Source organism: Thrips palmi, unplaced genomic scaffold, assembly GCF_012932325.1.
Source record: "Thrips palmi isolate BJ-2018 unplaced genomic scaffold, TpBJ-2018v1 HiC_scaffold_18, whole genome shotgun sequence".
In the NCBI taxonomy this organism is placed as follows: domain Eukaryota; kingdom Metazoa; phylum Arthropoda; class Insecta; order Thysanoptera; family Thripidae; genus Thrips; species Thrips palmi.
Genome location: NW_023144627.1, coordinates 8,055,707 through 8,074,620, shown reverse-complemented (window position 1 = coordinate 8,074,620; position 18,914 = coordinate 8,055,707). Strand labels below are relative to the sequence as shown.

Genomic DNA, 18,914 nt, shown 5'->3' with positions numbered 1-18,914 from the left:
ATAAAATTGTTAACATTTTCAAGGTTTGGACAACAAAAATACAGCAGACGTTTTTTGCACATTTCTTCCAAAGACAATGTGTTATGGTTATTGTGGCAAAACGTAAAGACTGTGCATATCCGCTCTTTGAAATCGGTCATCTGGTAGTCCTTCACTTTGCTAGGGATCCCTCAATTTCCTCCCATTCGTTTTAAAAATCCATGCTTATCCTCTGAGGCCCCAAACCAAATTTAATCATACTGCATATGGTGGAGATTTTTCCGATAAGTTGATGCAAACCAAAAAAACATTCACTACAAAAAAACCATGCACGTTTTCACAAACTTTACCAGCGTCATAAACATCAAGCGAAAACAGTGAGAAAAAGAGCAAGCATATAAATATAAGCAAAGTTATTTCATTGTGAGTTTTTTTGTGTCTTTGTTTTTGTGTGCTTTTGTTTAGACCTGTATGTGTTGATCATTATGAGCAAACAGCAGAATTAATCTTCCCCAATGAGAAAAATATCGACTCAGCATTCGAGAATTGTGTTAAGTGTGTACTAAATTACAGCAGACTCAGTAAATCGTTTCTACTCACCACAAAAGTAAGCAAAATTTGTTTCAAATTGTGTGCAAAATAGAAAACGACCTCACCAGTGCTCAAGATAGAAGAAACAGAAAAATTTCCTCTGCCCTTATGAGTTTAATTCTAGATTATGTCTTAAAGCGTGACTATTGCTTGCGACCCCTCGTAATCTGACTATGCAAAAACTGCAACGGGCTCTTACAGACCATTTTTTCCCCGATCGCGGTAGTGCTCTATGTTCCGGCAGAACTGCACTCATAAGCCATGCTATAAAGGCAAAGAATGCTTTGGGCTTTACATCCCTCTGTTCACTATATGTTACCTTGTGACTCTAAGAGTCTCCCGCGACAAACTCCCACCGGCTTATTCTGTTCCAAACACCCATTTGCTTCTATATCGTCAGTGTTTCCAGGTTCACGCACCGTTTCTGCGGTATCCACCGATGAAACCACGTCTGAGCGCTTAGACGCCTTGGGTGACGTAGAACGCGAACGCCTCCGATCTGACGACGTTGACGACGAAGGAATGGCTGTGGACTCTGACAGAGAGGAGTCAGTGGTGTCAATAAACGACTGTTCGCCGTCTGTTGGTCGACGCTGCCGCTCAGGTTGGTGGTAAACCACTTCTACAGCCTCAGTGGATTCGACTGTTCGCGTAAATACTTCCGAGGTGAGCAGCTGCGTAACAAGTCCTTGCTGACTCGCTCGCGCGAGCTTACTGGGACTTGAAGGGAGCGACGTCTGCAGACGCGGGTGCAGGTAGTTCATCACATTGTCTTTTGTTGAAGGAATTGGTGCCGACGCGGCACGCCGAGGAGCCAACGGTGACTCCGGAAACGAGCTTAGAGGCCCTGTTGACTCTGTAAGGACGGATGGGCTCTCTAACTCCGCTGAAACCACATCAACGGACGGCACCTGTTCCTCCGCCTTAACCAGCGTTTTGGACGGCTTCACTTTAGTTTTCGTGGACGTTTGGCTTGGGATGGCGCGTCTTTGAATTTTGGACGGTTCCGTTACTGCAACAATAGTTTTCTTTGCAGTCCGTTGCGAGCTTGCCAAGACCGTGGACGACTTGCTTTGCTCAACGCTTGATACACGGGACGTCAGATGCGTCCTCGTACTGGTTGCACTTCGAGTAACTTCTTTCTGAGACTTTTGATCTGTTTTAGTGGTAGATGTACTTGCTGGCTGCAAAACTTTTGTCCGAGTGACACTACTTCGAGTACTGGACGCGCTGCTGCTCTCTGAGACTCGTCGGACAGACGAAGATGTTGAAGAGACGCTAGAGGGCCTCGAGTGAGCAGCTTGTTTATATTGCTGGACTGCAGGCTTCTTAAGTGGGCTGCCCTCTCGTGATGATGCCTGTGATTGTGTTCTGCTCACTTCACTGGCTTCCTTTTCAAGTTTTGCATCCCTTGATTTTGTGGACTGCATGTAATGGAACATAGGCCTAGGTTTCGGCACAGACTCGGACCGTGAAGTTTGTCTGTACGGACTTACGTAATCCTTGCCGGTTTCCGTCAGGGATGTCTTTTTACTTATGGTCTTTGTTGCCTTTGGCGTAGAAGACTTTTCAACTCCGTCCTTTCCAAGTGACAGTGTTGATTTCTTACTGCCCGCATCAGAGCTAGCCACTTTCCTAGACGTTGTTGCATCTCTCGAAACCGCTGCTTTTCCGCTAGATAGTGGCTTAGACGTTTGCTGTCTAGTATGCCGAACCTTTTCGGCACTGTCTTTTCCTTGAGTCCTTAAGCTCGTAAATTCTGTTTTTTTCTTGCCGAAGTTTTGTCGGCCTTCCTCCATTAATACATGGGACAAGGGCTGCGTTTCCTTTTTTATTCCGTGTGACGTAGTAAGATCAGAGCTATCCTCAGAATTATCACTTGCCTGAGTTGAAACATTTTCTCTCACAGTTATTTCAATAGCATCGTCAGAGATTATGTCTTCAGTTCTGACCCAGCTGTGCTCTTGATCAGTGTCATGCGCTTCTGTGAGTAAGCCTTGAGTGGAAACAATATCCTCCTCAATGTGTTCATTACTTTCTGTTCCACTTAACACGTCAATGTCTCTAACGGATGAATCTCTTTCTGAGTCAATGTCTTGGGAACTAGAGAATGTGCATGAAATTCGGCTTGCCGGACGCATTTCTCCACTAACAATTCTGCAAGTCGACAACACACTGCTATCCCCATTGCCCGTGCTCTCACCGGCCCCCGTCAATGAATCCCTATCAATCGAAGTATCAGAAATTTCAAAGCTTGAACCTGTTTCCGCTGCTTCGGAAACTGTTGTTATAGACACATCGGTGACGTCAGACGACGCTTCTTCAGCTGCAGTATCCAAGCAAAAGGCTATTCCTTCTGGCCGCGCAGCAGTTTCAGAGGCAGGAGATTTGTAGACAGTGCTGCTATACAGTCCTGCACTGCCTTGAGAATTATCAACAACTAATATTTCCTGATTTACAATAAGGTTATCTAGTTCAGCAATAGGTGCAGTCGTCCCCAAGCTCGTTTCCTCAGCACCTGTCAGCTCAGTAACAACCTTAACTTTACTTTCCACAGTATCAGAAGGTAAAGAAATGTCAGTTATACTCGAAATGTGCGAAGTTCTTACGACATTTCCTTTGCTTTGAGTTTCTACTTGTATTGTATCGTCTTTGTGATGAGAACCTGAGAACCCAATAGAGGGAGGAATGTGAGTGGAAGATGTGACAATGTCCGATTCTGAGACAGAACCTTTCGTAAGTAATAAAGTTATTTGTTCAGGTTTGTCCTGTGACTTTAATGAAGAGGACTGCTCCATTTTCGACAGTCGTACATTTTTTTCAACTGGTTCAGAAAATGTCAAACTGATCTCTTTTTCAAGTTGCTCCGTAACAACAACTTCTGATGTTTTCGGGGATTTTTTAGGCGACGCAACCTGCTCAGAACTTTTACCAGATTTCTTTTCAGACTGCAATTCTTGCGCCTCTTTTGCGACAAAATCAAGTTCTAGCGCAGATGGGGTTATGCTGACAATCATTTCCCCAATGTCAGGTTTCTCGTCACTTCTAGGTACAACCGATTGGTAAAGTCTCCTCTCTTCGGCCAAAAACTGTGCAGTTTCATCAAGAGGTGATTTAAAGCCATCACCAACTTTATCAAAGGGTTTTTCGCTTTCAGACACGGTATCTACAGAAGGTGATTCATGTTCGGAGTCGTCAAGCTCCCTTGCAACGCGCCTAACACATAATTCCTCGTCTGCCACGACAGGAGTAGCTGCACTGTCAACCGATGTTAAATCCCTAGGAGAACGTGAATGGACAGGACTTATCTTCCTGCTCGAATGGTGTAGCTCATCTTTGCCAACAACTCGGAATTCTGACAAATCCATGGCCAAATCATCAAGTAATTCATCAACTGGTGGCTTCTTTATTATTTTCTGAACGCAAACAGGCTCTTCGCAACCAGAATCAGCTGGCAACGACTCAACACCAATCAAACGAGAGGGTACCACAATTTCCTCTAGAACTGGCTTTTCACACGAGTCATGTTTTTCCGAATGTACCGGACTGCTTGAAATGGCAGGAGAAACAGCAGAGGGCTCGGGCAGTGTAGATTCAGAGCCAAGGCGATCAAGAGACAAAGCCATTTGGGATGAAGACGCAACATGATCAATGGGAGAACTTGATTTTAACACTTCTGACGACGTTTCCAGAGAACTTTTAACAAACGTACTAGACATAGAAGTCTCAGTTACAGAATCGAAGGCATCAAAATGGTGAGGATCATTTTCATTTGCCTGACTATTTAAGGCAGTGCCATAAGATCCACCATCATGTTTGCTGCTGACAATATCTGGAAGTTCCATATGGGAAATTTTGGAAGAAATAATAACACGTTCACCAGAAGAATGTGACGAACTTTCAAAAACGTGAGTCACTGAATCAATTTTGACACACGTTTCTAGAACCAAATCACTATCAATTGAACGGTCCCGTTGAACACTAGGCAAAACAGACTCACTGGTTGAGGAAATAACTTCAGAACGCTCGATTAAAGACTCAGCGATATCAACTTCGCATTTAACTGACATTCCCGATGACTGTGACAGAGTTGATGTTTTGAACGTAATTTGACCGCCAATACCGGATTGAGATAAAACGTCAATTATCGCAGAAGTATCATCAACCTTCTCAAATATATCAGGAGAATTCGAATCAGATGCGTATTTCATGCCACTTGCGATTTCATGATGCTCCATTTCTGAATAATCTAAAACTTTTTCGGCGCCAGCGACAGCTTTGTCTGCAGCGGTAACAGCCGTTTCCACCCCAGATTTGACGCCGTCCGTGACTGCCTCAGCTGCGTCCTTAACGTCAGTGGCAACCTCAGAAGATGCCGCTTTCACTTTGTCAGCCTTGTCTTCAACTTTCTGAGACAGGTCCGCAACTTCGGCTGTCACAGACTCGGAAGCGTCCTTGGCGGTCTCCTCTACTTTCTCGCTAACGGTGTCTACTGCCTCCTTGCCCTTGCCCATGAGTGAGCCGAAGAAGCCACCCACAGCTTTCTTGGCATCCTTGACTTTACTTTTGCTCTTCTTGCCTAGCTCGTCCTTCTCGTGTTCGACGCTGTCTTTAGCTGCTGTAAGCGCTTCCACGGTGTGGTCCTTTGCTTCCACCACACTATCTTTAACATCATGCACCAGCTGCTTGCCATCCTCAACCGTTTCGTCCACCGCTTTTTCGGCGCCCGTGACAGCATCGTCTACAGCGGTAACAGCCGTTTCCACCCCAGATTTGACGCCGTCCGTGACTGCCTCAGCTGCGTCCTTAACGTCAGTGGCAACCTCAGAAGATGCCGCTTTCACTTTGTCAGCCTTGTCTTCAACTTTCTGAGACAGGTCCGCAACTTCGGCTGTCACAGACTCGGAAGCGTCCTTGGCGGTCTCCTCTACTTTCTCGCTAACGGTGTCTACTGCCTCCTTGCCCTTGCCCATGAGTGAGCCGAAGAAGCCACCCACAGCTTTCTTGGCATCCTTGACTTTACTTTTGCTCTTCTTGCCTAGCTCGTCCTTCTCGTGTTCGACGCTGTCTTTAGCTGCTGTAAGCGCTTCCACGGTGTGGTCCTTTGCTTCCACCACACTATCTTTGACATCATGCACCAGCTCCTTGCCTTCCTCAACCGTTTCGTCTACCGCTTTTTCGGCGCCCGTGACAGCATCGTCTACAGCGGTAACAGCCGTTTCCACCCCAGATTTGACGCCGTCCGTGACTGCCTCAGCTGCGTCCTTAACGTCAGTGGCAACCTCAGAAGATGCCGCTTTCACTTTGTCAGCCTTGTCTTCAACTTTCTGAGACAGGTCCGCAACTTCGGCAGCCACAGACTCGGAAGCGTCCTTGGCGGTCTCCTCTACTTTCTCGCTAACGGTGTCTACTGCCTCCTTGCCCTTGCCCATGAGTGAGCCGAAGAAGCCACCCACAGCTTTCTTGGCATCCTTGACTTTACTTTTGCTCTTCTTGCCTAGCTCGTCCTTCTCGTGTTCGACGCTGTCTTTAGCTGCTGTAAGCGCTTCCACGGTGTGGTCCTTTGCTTCCACCACACTATCTTTGACATCATGCACCAGCTCCTTGCCTTCCTCAACCGTTTCGTCTACCGCTTTTTCGGCGCCCGTGACGCCGTCTACGCGTCAGCGTCCTCCCAATTTGAGCGCCGCTTCACTGTCCTTGTCAACTAGAAGTCCGCACTTCGCTGTCTCAACTCGAGCGTCCTTCGGCTTCACCTCGAACGTGCTCTCCTCTCTTTCCTAGGGCAGCCCTTCTTGCATTGACACCTTCTTGCACTGCTTTCTTTGCCTTCTTGCTGCTGTCCTTCCGGTTGCCTTCTCCTACTCACGTGGTCCTGCTTCCCACCTTCTTACTTCCGCCCTGCCTCTCAACGTCACCGTTCCCCGTGACGCTCGTACGCGTACGCGTTTCACCCAATTAGCGTCCGCTTCACTGTCTTGTCTGCAACTCAGAAGTCCACTTCGCTGTCTCAACTCGGAGGTCCTTCGGCTTCACCTCCGGGTCTCTCCTCCTACGTGTAGCCCTGCCCCCCATTGCAAGACCACTTCTTGCTCCTGCTTCTTTCTTTCGCCTGCTTCTCTGTGTTCAGTTGTCTGCTTCCACGTGTCTTTGCTCCACCACCTTCTTCTCAGCGTCTGCTCTCACGTCGTACCTTTTCGCGGTACAGCTCCCAGGTACGCCGTCCCCCCAGTGCGCCTCGCGCCACCGCTACGCTGCACTGCCGCTCACTTTTAGCTGTCTCAACTCGGCGTCCGACTCGGGCGCTGGAGCTCCTCCCCCCCCCCCCCCCCCCCCCCCCCCCCCCCCCCCCCCCCCCCCCCCCCCCCCCCCCCCCCCCCCCCCCCCCCCCCCCCCCCCCCCCCCCCCCCCCCCCCCCCCCCCCCCCCCCCCCCCCCCCCCCCCCCCCCCCCCCCCCCCCCCCCCCCCCCCCCCCCCCCCCCCCCCCCCCCCCCCCCCCCCCCCCCCCCCCCCCCCCCCCCCCCCCCCCCCCCCCCCCCCCCCCCCCCCCCCCCCCCCCCCCCCCCCCCCCCCCCCCCCCCCCCCCCCCCCCCCCCCCCCCCCCCCCCCCCCCCCCCCCCCCCCCCCCCCCCCCCCCCCCCCCCCCCCCCCCCCCCCCCCCCCCCCCCCCCCCCCCCCCCCCCCCCCCCCCCCCCCCCCCCCCCCCCCCCCCCCCCCCCCCCCCCCCCCCCCCCCCCCCCCCCCCCCCCCCCCCCCCCCCCCCCCCCCCCCCCCCCCCCCCCCCCCCCCCCCCCCCCCCCCCCCCCCCCCCCCCCCCCCCCCCCCCCCCCCCCCCCCCCCCCCCCCCCCCCCCCCCCCCCCCCCCCCCCCCCCCCCCCCCCCCCCCCCCCCCCCCCCCCCCCCCCCCCCCCCCCCCCCCCCCCCCCCCCCCCCCCCCCCCCCCCCCCCCCCCCCCCCCCCCCCCCCCCCCCCCCCCCCCCCCCCCCCCCCCCCCCCCCCCCCCCCCCCCCCCCCCCCCCCCCCCCCCCCCCCCCCCCCCCCCCCCCCCCCCCCCCCCCCCCCCCCCCCCCCCCCCCCCCCCCCCCCCCCCCCCCCCCCCCCCCCCCCCCCCCCCCCCCCCCCCCCCCCCCCCCCCCCCCCCCCCCCCCCCCCCCCCCCCCCCCCCCCCCCCCCCCCCCCCCCCCCCCCCCCCCCCCCCCCCCCCCCCCCCCCCCCCCCCCCCCCCCCCCCCCCCCCCCCCCCCCCCCCCCCCCCCCCCCCCCCCCCCCCCCCCCCCCCCCCCCCCCCCCCCCCCCCCCCCCCCCCCCCCCCCCCCCCCCCCCCCCCCCCCCCCCCCCCCCCCCCCCCCCCCCCCCCCCCCCCCCCCCCCCCCCCCCCCCCCCCCCCCCCCCCCCCCCCCCCCCCCCCCCCCCCCCCCCCCCCCCCCCCCCCCCCCCCCCCCCCCCCCCCCCCCCCCCCCCCCCCCCCCCCCCCCCCCCCCCCCCCCCCCCCCCCCCCCCCCCCCCCCCCCCCCCCCCCCCCCCCCCCCCCCCCCCCCCCCCCCCCCCCCCCCCCCCCCCCCCCCCCCCCCCCCCCCCCCCCCCCCCCCCCCCCCCCCCCCCCCCCCCCCCCCCCCCCCCCCCCCCCCCCCCCCCCCCCCCCCCCCCCCCCCCCCCCCCCCCCCCCCCCCCCCCCCCCCCCCCCCCCCCCCCCCCCCCCCCCCCCCCCCCCCCCCCCCCCCCCCCCCCCCCCCCCCCCCCCCCCCCCCCCCCCCCCCCCCCCCCCCCCCCCCCCCCCCCCCCCCCCCCCCCCCCCCCCCCCCCCCCCCCCCCCCCCCCCCCCCCCCCCCCCCCCCCCCCCCCCCCCCCCCCCCCCCCCCCCCCCCCCCCCCCTTTGTCAGCCTTGTCTTCAACTTTCTGAGACAGGTCCGCAACTTCGGCTGTCACAGACTCGGAAGCGTCCTTGGCGGTCTCCTCTACTTTCTCGCTAACGGTGTCTACTGCCTCCTTGCCCTTGCCCATGAGTGAGCCGAAGAAGCCACCCACAGCTTTCTTGGCATCCTTGACTTTACTTTTGCTCTTCTTGCCTAGCTCGTCCTTCTCGTGTTCGACGCTGTCTTTAGCTGCTGTAAGCGCTTCCACGGTGTGGTCCTTTGCTTCCACCACACTATCTTTGACATCATGCACCAGCTCCTTGCCTTCCTCAACCGTTTCGTCTACCGCTTTTTCGGCGCCCGTGACAGCATCGTCTACAGCGGTAACAGCCGTTTCCACCCCAGATTTGACGCCGTCCGTGACTGCCTCAGCTGCGTCCTTAACGTCAGTGGCAACCTCAGAAGATGCCGCTTTCACTTTGTCAGCCTTTTTTTTTTTTTTTTTTTTTTTTTTTTTTTTTTTTTTTTTTTTTTTTTTTTTTTTTTTTTTTTTTTTTTTTTTTTTTTTTTTTTTTTTTTTTTTGGGGGGGGGGGGGGGGGGGGGGGGGGGGGGGGGGGGGGGGGGGGGGGGGGGGGGGGGGGGGGGGCCCTCCGTGACTGCCTCAGCTGCGTCCTTAACGTCAGTGGCAACCTCAGAAGATGCCGCTTTCACTTTGTCAGCCTTGTCTTCAACTTTCTGAGACAGGTCCGCAACTTCGGCTGTCACAGACTCGGAAGCGTCCTTGGCGGTCTCCTCTACTTTCTCGCTAACGGTGTCTACTGCCTCCTTGCCCTTGCCCATGAGTGAGCCGAAGAAGCCACCCACAGCTTTCTTGGCATCCTTGACTTTACTTTTGCTCTTCTTGCCTAGCTCGTCCTTCTCGTGTTCGACGCTGTCTTTAGCTGCTGTAAGCGCTTCCACGGTGTGGTCCTTTGCTTCCACCACACTATCTTTGACATCATGCACCAGCTCCTTGCCTTCCTCAACCGTTTCGTCTACCGCTTTTTCGGCGCCCGTGACAGCATCGTCTACAGCGGTAACAGCCGTTTCCACCCCAGATTTGACGCCGTCCGTGACTGCCTCAGCTGCGTCCTTAACGTCAGTGGCAACCTCAGAAGATGCCGCTTTCACTTTGTCAGCCTTGTCTTCAACTTTCTGAGACAGGTCCGCAACTTCGGCTGTCACAGACTCGGAAGCGTCCTTGGCGGTCTCCTCTACTTTCTCGCTAACGGTGTCTACTGCCTCCTTGCCCTTGCCCATGAGTGAGCCGAAGAAGCCACCCACAGCTTTCTTGGCATCCTTGACTTTACTTTTGCTCTTCTTGCCTAGCTCGTCCTTCTCGTGTTCGACGCTGTCTTTAGCTGCTGTAAGCGCTTCCACGGTGTGGTCCTTTGCTTCCACCACACTATCTTTGACATCATGCACCAGCTCCTTGCCTTCCTCAACCGTTTCGTCTACCGCTTTTTCGGCGCCCGTGACAGCATCGTCTACAGCGGTAACAGCCGTTTCCACCCCAGATTTGACGCCGTCCGTGACTGCCTCAGCTGCGTCCTTAACGTCAGTGGCAACCTCAGAAGATGCCGCTTTCACTTTGTCAGCCTTGTCTTCAACTTTCTGAGACAGGTCCGCAACTTCGGCTGTCACAGACTCGGAAGCGTCCTTGGCGGTCTCCTCTACTTTCTCGCTAACGGTGTCTACTGCCTCCTTGCCCTTGCCCATGAGTGAGCCGAAGAAGCCACCCACAGCTTTCTTGGCATCCTTGACTTTACTTTTGCTCTTCTTGCCTAGCTCGTCCTTCTCGTGTTCGACGCTGTCTTTAGCTGCTGTAAGCGCTTCCACGGTGTGGTCCTTTGCTTCCACCACACTATCTTTGACATCATGCACCAGCTCCTTGCCTTCCTCAACCGTTTCGTCTACCGCTTTTTCGGCGCCCGTGACAGCATCGTCTACAGCGGTAACAGCCGTTTCCACCCCAGATTTGACGCCGTCCGTGACTGCCTCAGCTGCGTCCTTAACGTCAGTGGCAACCTCAGAAGATGCCGCTTTCACTTTGTCAGCCTTGTCTTCAACTTTCTGAGACAGGTCCGCAACTTCGGCCGCCACAGATTCGGAAGCGTCCTTGGCGGTCTCCTCTACTTTCTCGCTAACGGTGTCTACTGCCTCCTTGCCCTTGCCCATGAGTGAGCCGAAGAAGCCACCCACAGCTTTCTTGGCATCCTTGACTTTACTTTTGCTCTTCTTGCCTAGCTCGTCCTTCTCGTGTTCGACGCTGTCTTTAGCTGCTGTAAGCGCTTCCACGGTGTGGTCCTTTGCTTCCACCACACTATCTTTGACATCATGCACCAGCTCCTTGCCTTCCTCAACCGTTTCGTCTACCGCTTTTTCGGCGCCCGTGACAACATCGTCTACAGCGGTAACAGCCGTTTCCACCCCAGATTTGACGCCGTCCGTGACTGCCTCAGCTGCGTCCTTAACGTCAGTGGCAACCTCAGAAGATGCCGCTTTCACTTTGTCAGCCTTGTCTTCAACTTTCTGAGACAGGTCCGCAACTTCGGCTGTCACAGACTCGGAAGCGTCCTTGGCGGTCTCCTCTACTTTCTCGCTAACGGTGTCTACTGCCTCTTTGCCCTTGCCCATGAGTGAGCCGAAGAAGCCACCCACAGCTTTCTTGGCATCCTTGACTTTACTTTTGCTCTTCTTGCCTAGCTCGTCCTTCTCGTGTTCGACGCTGTCTGTAGCACCTGTTATTACTTCTTCGGTGTGATCCTTTTTGTCTGTCTTACTTATCGTTTCGTCCTTTACGTAGGACTCTTGTTCGTTTGTAAGGAACATTCGTGTTTTTTCGAGGTTGTCTTTTGTTCTGTTCTTTTTAGTGTCATCTGTGGTGTCTGATACGGTCATTGCTTTTGCGACTTGCTCTTGGTCTGGGCTTTCCCTCTGTGTTCTTGGTATTTCGCTGGTTTCGGATATGGTTTGGATGTCCCTGCTGACAGTTGTTTCTGTATTTTCTTGTTTTTGTTTTAATTCTTCTGCTTGTATTACTGTGTGTTGCGTGGTTATGTCTCCACCTTGCTTTTTTATGGATTTATCTCCTGTCTTTTTGTCTTTCTGGCTTATATCAGTGGCTTCTCTTCCTTTCCCTAAAAGTGATCCAAAAAATCCGCCACTAGGTTTCTTTAATTCTTTTTGTTTTTCTTTGCCAATTTTTTCGGTCTCTTCTTTCTTCTGATGTGTTTCGACCTTTGTTTCCTCTAAATATGGTACTTTTGTTTCATTTGTTTCTTTAACGTAAGCAGATTGTTCGTTCGCAAGAAAAGTTTTCGTAGTTTCTATGTGGATTGACAAACTCTCTTTTTCACTTCCATTTGGTGCTCTGATATCTGTATCTTGACCATCCCCTTCTGCATTTTCATTTTTGTTCCTGCCCGTTTTCTTAGGTTCCGATTCTTTGTCTGCTTCAGGCTCGTCACTTTCCTTACTTTTGCTCAGAAGAGACCCGAAAAATCCACTTACTGACTTTTTAGCCTCTTTCACTTTGATTTTAGTGTCCTCTGTTTTTTTATCTTTGTCATGAGTTTCATCAATGATTTCTGTTGCTTGTAAGCTTGTGTCTGGTGTCACGGTTATTGATTCCCTTTCATCTGTGTGCCCTTGTTTTTCTGGAACGTAGAGCTTTTGCTCTGTTTGAAGGAAGTCTTGCGTTGCTTTTAAGTCAGTTACGATATCTGCATCTAAGTTGGGAAGCTGTTTTTCTTGTTCCTGTCTCTCGTTTTCTGTTGTTATTTTTTCTTGTGTTTCAGTGTGCTTTGTTTCTGCTCCTTTGCTGCTTGTGTCCATGCTTTGCTCTTTTTCATCAGAGTCTTTGCTTTTTCCTCTAAGAGCCCCAAAGAAACTTATCTTTTTCTTAGGTTCCTTTTCTTTTTTGTGCTTTCCGTGATCCTGTTTCTGTTCTTCTGGTTCAGTTTGTTGTGCTTTTACGGTTTCACCCGATTTTTGCTGTTCGTCTGCGTCGTCTGCAAACAATAAGTCATCTCTACTGGGTTCATACATCTCTGTCTCGTTCTTAAGGAACGCTTGTGTAATTTGTCTATCATCTAGTGCAGTGTCTTTTGTTTCTGGTAAGGTATTTGGTTTTGCATCTTTTTCTACTGTTTCTGAGGTAGATACTTCTTCTTTAATATCTTTTTCCCGCTTCTTTTTCTTCGACTTTTTGGGAGCGGGATGTCTTTGGGAGTCACTGCTTTCTTGTTCGGAATCTGAGTCCCTAGAGCGGCCCATAAGGGACCCAAAGAAACCTCCTACAGCACGTTTAGCCTCTTTGACCTTCCCTCTTATTTTGTGCCTCGCCTCTGGGGTAGATTCTTGAGAATCGCCAGCAGGCATTTCAATATCTTTTTCTAATATTTCTTCGACTTCAATTATAATTTGTTCGTCAGTTTTGTCTGTTGTTTCTTTTTGGAGAATTTCCGCGGCTTTCAACATTTCTTTCTTTACTTTTTGATCTTTTACGTCTTTTTCTTTCTGTAATTCTAAGTTGGCTTGCGCAAGCGCGGACCCAGTGTTACCAACGGCAACTAACTCATCCTTTCCACGTCGTGTTTCTTCAATAATTTGCGAATTTGTTTCAGTAGTTTTGTCAAGAGTAAGTCCTCTTTCAGCGTCCAGTAGACTCTGCGTTACCGTCCTTACTGTCGACGTATCTAGCTGGACAGGCTTAGAAAGTATTTTTCCATCTAAATTAGTGTTGTCTACATGTTTTTGTGCCTCATCAATAGGGCTCATAATGTCAAAGGAGTCCCCCTTTAAACTTTTTATTGCGCTTTCAGCATCTGCAATACTATCTTGTACCTCTTTTTGTGCTCTATCAACTTCTTCAGCTGCAGTCGCTGTGTCACGGGCAAGTTTATCTAACTTTTCATCAAACTTACTTGCAATATCCTGATCTGTAGTTACTTTAAGATCTGGCAGTACTGACAAAATGCTTTTATGTATCTCTTTGTCTCCCGACCCCTTAATAACATCATTCACCTTGTCCTTTTCACCTTTTACTAAATGTACGTAAGTCTTTCCTTTACTTTCTGAAGTATCTTTTGATGAGATCGAAGCGGCGTCAACGGCCATTGACTGACCTACAGCAACTCCAACAATAAGAGCGGAACGGAGCTCACTTTCTATGACCCTGATACCATCAGCTAAATCACCTCCCTTCTCAGAACCTTCATCAACTTTTTCTTTGTTTACTGCCTCAAGCGATTCCAAGACTGGATCTACATCTGGTGTAGATTCAGATGGAGTGCCAGTGCCAACATTTGAACTCAGAACCGTGGGTTCATCAGGAGATGAACGTGGTCTAGTATCAACGTCTACGTCCTCTGCCACTTCACCTTTAGTAGACGGTGAGTCAGAGGCTTGTTGGCTGGTTACTTCTGGTATTAACGACATGCCCGTTGCCCTTGCTAAAGCTAAATTGAGTGTTCCTAAGTCTGCCCCTTCTGGTGTTGGAGTCAAGTCTGGTTTCAACTGGCGGACCTCTTGCTTTATCTGTCTAGTGCATTCAGCCACTTCAGACATTAAATCTGATACATCTCTTTCGGTTACGACATTATCTGAACCTTTTTGTAAGCTACGTGGTCTGGGGTCACCTGGGTCTTTTTTACCAAATCCTACATCAAGGGATTCATCAACATTAGGGGCATCCTTAATGCTAGGACCAACTGTGTCTCGGTGAGTGCTGGCTTCACTCTTGACTTCTAGCACAGATAGGGTCGCGGAGCTTTCCGTGCTTGCAGAGTCTTCTTCAACTTGTGCGCTTGGTGATAACACTTCGGGTGAGCCGTCTGGAGCTAGGCGGCCCACAGGTGCCTTCTTATCGTCTCTTCTCTCTGTTACTCTGTCATCCAAGGACTTCTGAATTCTCTCAAGGGTTTCTTTCGCAGACGCAAGGTTTGTTTCAAGATCACGCGGCGTCTCAGGTAACAGCTGTAATGGTTCTTGAGCACCAGCAGCAGTTGTTAAAGATGAAGAGTCTGTTGCATCTAGAGTCTGCTGGATTCTTTGCAGAGTTTCTTGTGCCGCTAGCAATGAGTCTTTTACTTCAGTTGGTGACTTATGAGAAGACGTTGTTTCAGCATGCGACACATGAATGGTTTCGGTTTGTTCCTTCTCAGATCCAGAAGATTCTGAAATACCTTTGATTACAGTTTCTCGAAGCTTTTCCATTGCGTCCACAGCCGTTGTTAAGTTTTGTTCCACTGAAGAAGATTCTGTTTTTGTTTCTTGTTTTGTGGTGCCCACCTGGCTAATCTCGTGAGTTGTTTTGTCGATTGATATGATCACTGAGCTTGCAAGAAGATCCTCCTTTTTAATATCTTCACGAACAGTTTCAACGGTTATAAATTTCGTACTCTCTCTTTGTGCTTCTATCTTAGTAACTTCAACAGAAGACTGCTCTGTGCTGGAGAAAGCGATTTCTTTTGAAATTGTGGTTTCCGTAACACTGTGGGATGGTTTCTTTAACTCGCCCTGTCCACCTGGCACCTCTGCTGTCGAAGAGGGGTACAAGTGTTCAAGTCGAGTCAGAACTTCTTCCGCTTCAGTAAGTTCCACAGGACTTTCTTCTTGAGAAGTTAACTGGAGGCCCAAATCTCTCGGAGGACTGTCTTTGCTGCTGGAGCGCCGTGCGTGCTTGGGTGTCCCCAAGCTGTCTTCAATTTCTTCAACAATTTTAAACACGCCCGGGTGTGAGCTCAGGTTTTCTTCCTCTGAGTCATCGTCGGCCACCCGTTTCACGTCATCCTTTTCGATTGACTCGGAAAATACTTTTTGCAATTCTTTCACTTTAGGACCCAACTGCTTCGGTGGGCTTAAGTCTTTGGTGGCTGACATAGCCTCATCTGCACCAACATTTATAACAAGCTCACTTCTGAATGTTTTTGCTTGTGTTTCGACTCCCTGGTCATTAGCTCCACCTGTCCTGTCAACATCACGAACAAACTCTGATGCTGTTCCAATCGATTCCGACAAATTACCAATGTAACTATCTGATTCAAGAGGTATGGGGGCAGAGGCCGATAGAGAGCTCAACTGCTTGAGTGATTCGTCATCCGAACCAATCGGGCTCACACCAGCATCTTTCGTGTCGATGGAGTCCGTGTAAACGGACGCCTCTGAAGTTGGAATCTCTATGGGGGACAACGCAACAGAGCTAGACTCGATATGGTAGTCATGTGGACTTGTACCCATTTCGGCAAAGCTAACGAGAGTCACCTCCTCGTCGTAGAATTTCATGTCCGTAACAGGCAGGCCGATGTCATCAGGTTGTATGGGACTCAGTCCGGCATCAGTTAGTTCCGACTCCTCCGCCTCCTCGTCGCGGTCCACTCGGCCACGTGCTGGCTGCAGAGCTGGGCTGGTCTCTGTGGTGCCTCGCGTCAGGCTGATTCCAGTGTCGGTGATGAGATGCGACGCGCTCTCGTCCGTGCCAGGACTGTCCACAGAGGCCACGATGGCGTCTCCTTGGTCATAACGGTACACGCTCTCCTCTCCGCTGAACAGGACCGTCTCCTCCCTCTTGCGGTCCTTCTTGGACGGTAGGATGAAGATTCCGCTGCTCTCGGGGCTGGACTGGTCCTTATAGGCGGCCTTGGAGCGCTGCGCAGGCGCCCTGCGCACGGTCGTCTCGGTCTCTTCGGTCACGTCAGCGTCGCACGGCGCGGACGTCGAGGTGGACTCCCTCCTGGTGACACTGATGTGGGACTCGGACCGAATGGAGATCTCCACGTCCTGCGAGCCGTACAAGGTGACCCTGCTCTCCGAGGAGGCACTGGCGTCGCGCGTGCGCACCTTCTTGTGCCCGATGACGAGCTCCAGGGTGGGTGGCGTTTGCGCCACTCTGCTGACCGGGCTGGTGGATCGCGAGGTGTGCTTCTTGGCGTCGCTGGTGCTGGCCTCGTCCTCGTCGCCCACGCCACCCGTCAGCCGATCCACGTCCTTGCGGTGCTCCGCGTGCTTCTCGTCCGCAGCGCCCTTCTCTTCCTCGGGGGATGTGGGCGACTTGAACTCGGCGCCCATCTGGTCCATCTTGTGCTCGCGTGCAGAGATGGCCCGCTTCTCCGCGACCAGCAGCGACGGTGCGGGCGGTGCGGACGGTCTGAGCGGCGTTCTGGCCGCCTCCTCGTCGTCGCTCTCATCAGGGATGGCGATGAAGCCGAGCCTAGAGCCGACAGGAGGCGTTTCCAACAGGAACTGCTCCTGGAAGCTGTCTGCGTCCAGGTCCTCATCCTCTTGGGGCGATGAGACGCCAGCCGCCACTGCAGCGTGCAACCAACACACAGGACAGGTTACAGGTCCGTTCGCTTCCATGCGCTCCAGAAAACACTCTCTCAATTCCAGGTGTGTCCGGGAGAGTGGGGCAGGCGTGAAGGAGGGGGGGCTGGTGAGAACAGACAGCAGCCAAGAAAAACAAGCCAGCAACTTTCCATCCATTGCAAGAAAAAGCCAGAAAAGGTTCACTACTGAGCATATTTATCTTCTCCCAGTGACCACAGTTCTCCCTTTTCTACGCTAGTCCAATAGCGGCAAGGACGTTCCTCTCACCATCTCAGTCTCTAGGGCACCCCACGTCCCGCGCCGAGAAACGTCCCTACAAAGTGACCCCAGACCACGGTATCATGCATCAAAAAGCGAGTGAGCGCCAGCTCTTCGGCATGCAAGTCTCTACTGACCTGAGGAAGCCTCAGTTCGCACACTTTATGCCTCTATTGACGCGAGAGAAGCATCGTCAGGCAGACAGTTCACTAAAACAAGTGAGTGAAAAATTATTGCCACATGGCGTCACAAATTCCTCAATGAGGGAAGCCGATCCACGGCGACCAGGCGTCCACACTCACTGACTTCTTCGTTCATTTTCCAAACAGCGGAGAAAGCAACGAGTTTGCCTCAGGTAGTGAAAGCATCCATCACCAATATATTCCGCAACTGAAATTCAGTTTCTAAAAGAGTGTCCGCTTGAGCTGTTTTCCACCCCGCTAACCAGCCAACCACAGGCTGTCTAGAAGAGCTCGAGAAAGGTCAAATCCGGACTTCAGGTAATGAAACTGGTCTCAGTGAGATAAACAATAAAATATTCTTCTGGTGAAAAAGTCTAGATAGTCGTGCTTATCCCCACCGTTTGACCTAAGTAGCGCAAGCCTTGCCTTCATACGGGTGAATTCTCGCCCTTACGTGTCCTTAGATTAGTTGAGTGCAAACAGTCCATTGAACGACAGAGTCTGCCCCGAGTTTCCCGTGTGCAAAGCGACAAGTGAAATGATGTGTTGATGAGTGTGTTCAGAATACAGATGGGCAATGTGTGGCGGATCCTCTTGAGATGCTGTGATAAACGTATACACAATGGATCGAAACCAATATTTTTTGTTCAGCATGGAGTTGAGCACATAGATTTACACTACGCATGTACGAAACTACTTGGTTGCCAGCAGGGCACATGCATTACAGTGCGCGCGTGGCAGCGTGAACACGAACAACGATGTGCAGCAAGTGAGTTGTTCAACTTGGCTACCGCAATTGGAGTTTCCGGTGCGCGACTCGCCTTTACAGAAATAAAGGTTTTTTCCACGAGAAGCAAAACATTAGACCGGTATTAATTTAACAAGTATTCGGAAATTCATTTGCAAAGCACCGGGCCGTGCAAGGTAGGCACAGAGGGTCTCGTCCCTGCCTCTTAGGGGGGCCGAGACATGTTCTCGGTGAGACAGCAAACATGTCTCGCGATTAGTGTTCAAGACTACAAGTTCGAACGAAAGTGCACGCCAAGTTTGAAGTTGCGTAAAGTTGAGGCATTTCTGATTAAGTGTTTTGGTTTGATTGTTAGTTTTTAATTGCTGCATTCATCATTTTCGTAAAACTAAACTTATTACACTACAGCAAAGAAAAAGAAACAAAGCGGAGGTACACTGCACTCACCTTCGGGTAAAATAAAAATAAAGTATTACTGTAGTACATGCTTGCCCTACGTTATGCGAAATAAATAAAATTGGTAATGGTGACTGGGTTTGAGGGTATGGGGCGCGGGGCACGCAATCCAGTTCAGGGAAATGGGACAATAGCAAAGTGTCTTCCGATATCTGCTGCACAGGTCAATAATAGCAGATTCGGCGAGCAATATTCCAACCAACAACTTATTGTTTTCGAAAAAAGGCGGTCTTCCAGGGATAAGACAGCAAAAAATCATTGGTATTGATTATAAGTCAACATCATCACTAAGATTTTGTCCTTCCCATGAAGCAGGTACAGAAAAAACTTGCTATTGTTGCCTTTTTATCAGTGGGACTTGGGCCGGGGTCTCTCTCACACACACACACTTGCATTCACACTCAATAAGTCAGTTTAGTTCATTAAGTAAACCAATATAAATAAGCTGCTTATCAACATTCAACAAACACAATTTTCGGT

The 18,914-nt window shown here is 52.3% G+C and overlaps 1 protein-coding gene across 1 annotated transcript in view; it reads right to left on the bottom strand.

The window, feature by feature from the left end:
• Window positions 1–16,823, bottom strand: part of LOC117644674 — a 41,528-nt gene extending 24,705 nt beyond the window's left edge. Inside the window, exons 1-3 of the mRNA XM_034384285.1 lie at window positions 9,102–16,823; window positions 8,561–8,861; window positions 890–6,226 (exon numbers count right to left, since the gene is read on the bottom strand). Coding sequence (XP_034240176.1) covers window positions 890–6,226; window positions 8,561–8,861; window positions 9,102–16,823 — 13,360 coding nt within the window. The remainder of the gene's footprint in view (window positions 1–889; window positions 6,227–8,560; window positions 8,862–9,101) is intronic.
• Between the last annotated feature and the right edge of the window lie 2,091 nt (window positions 16,824–18,914).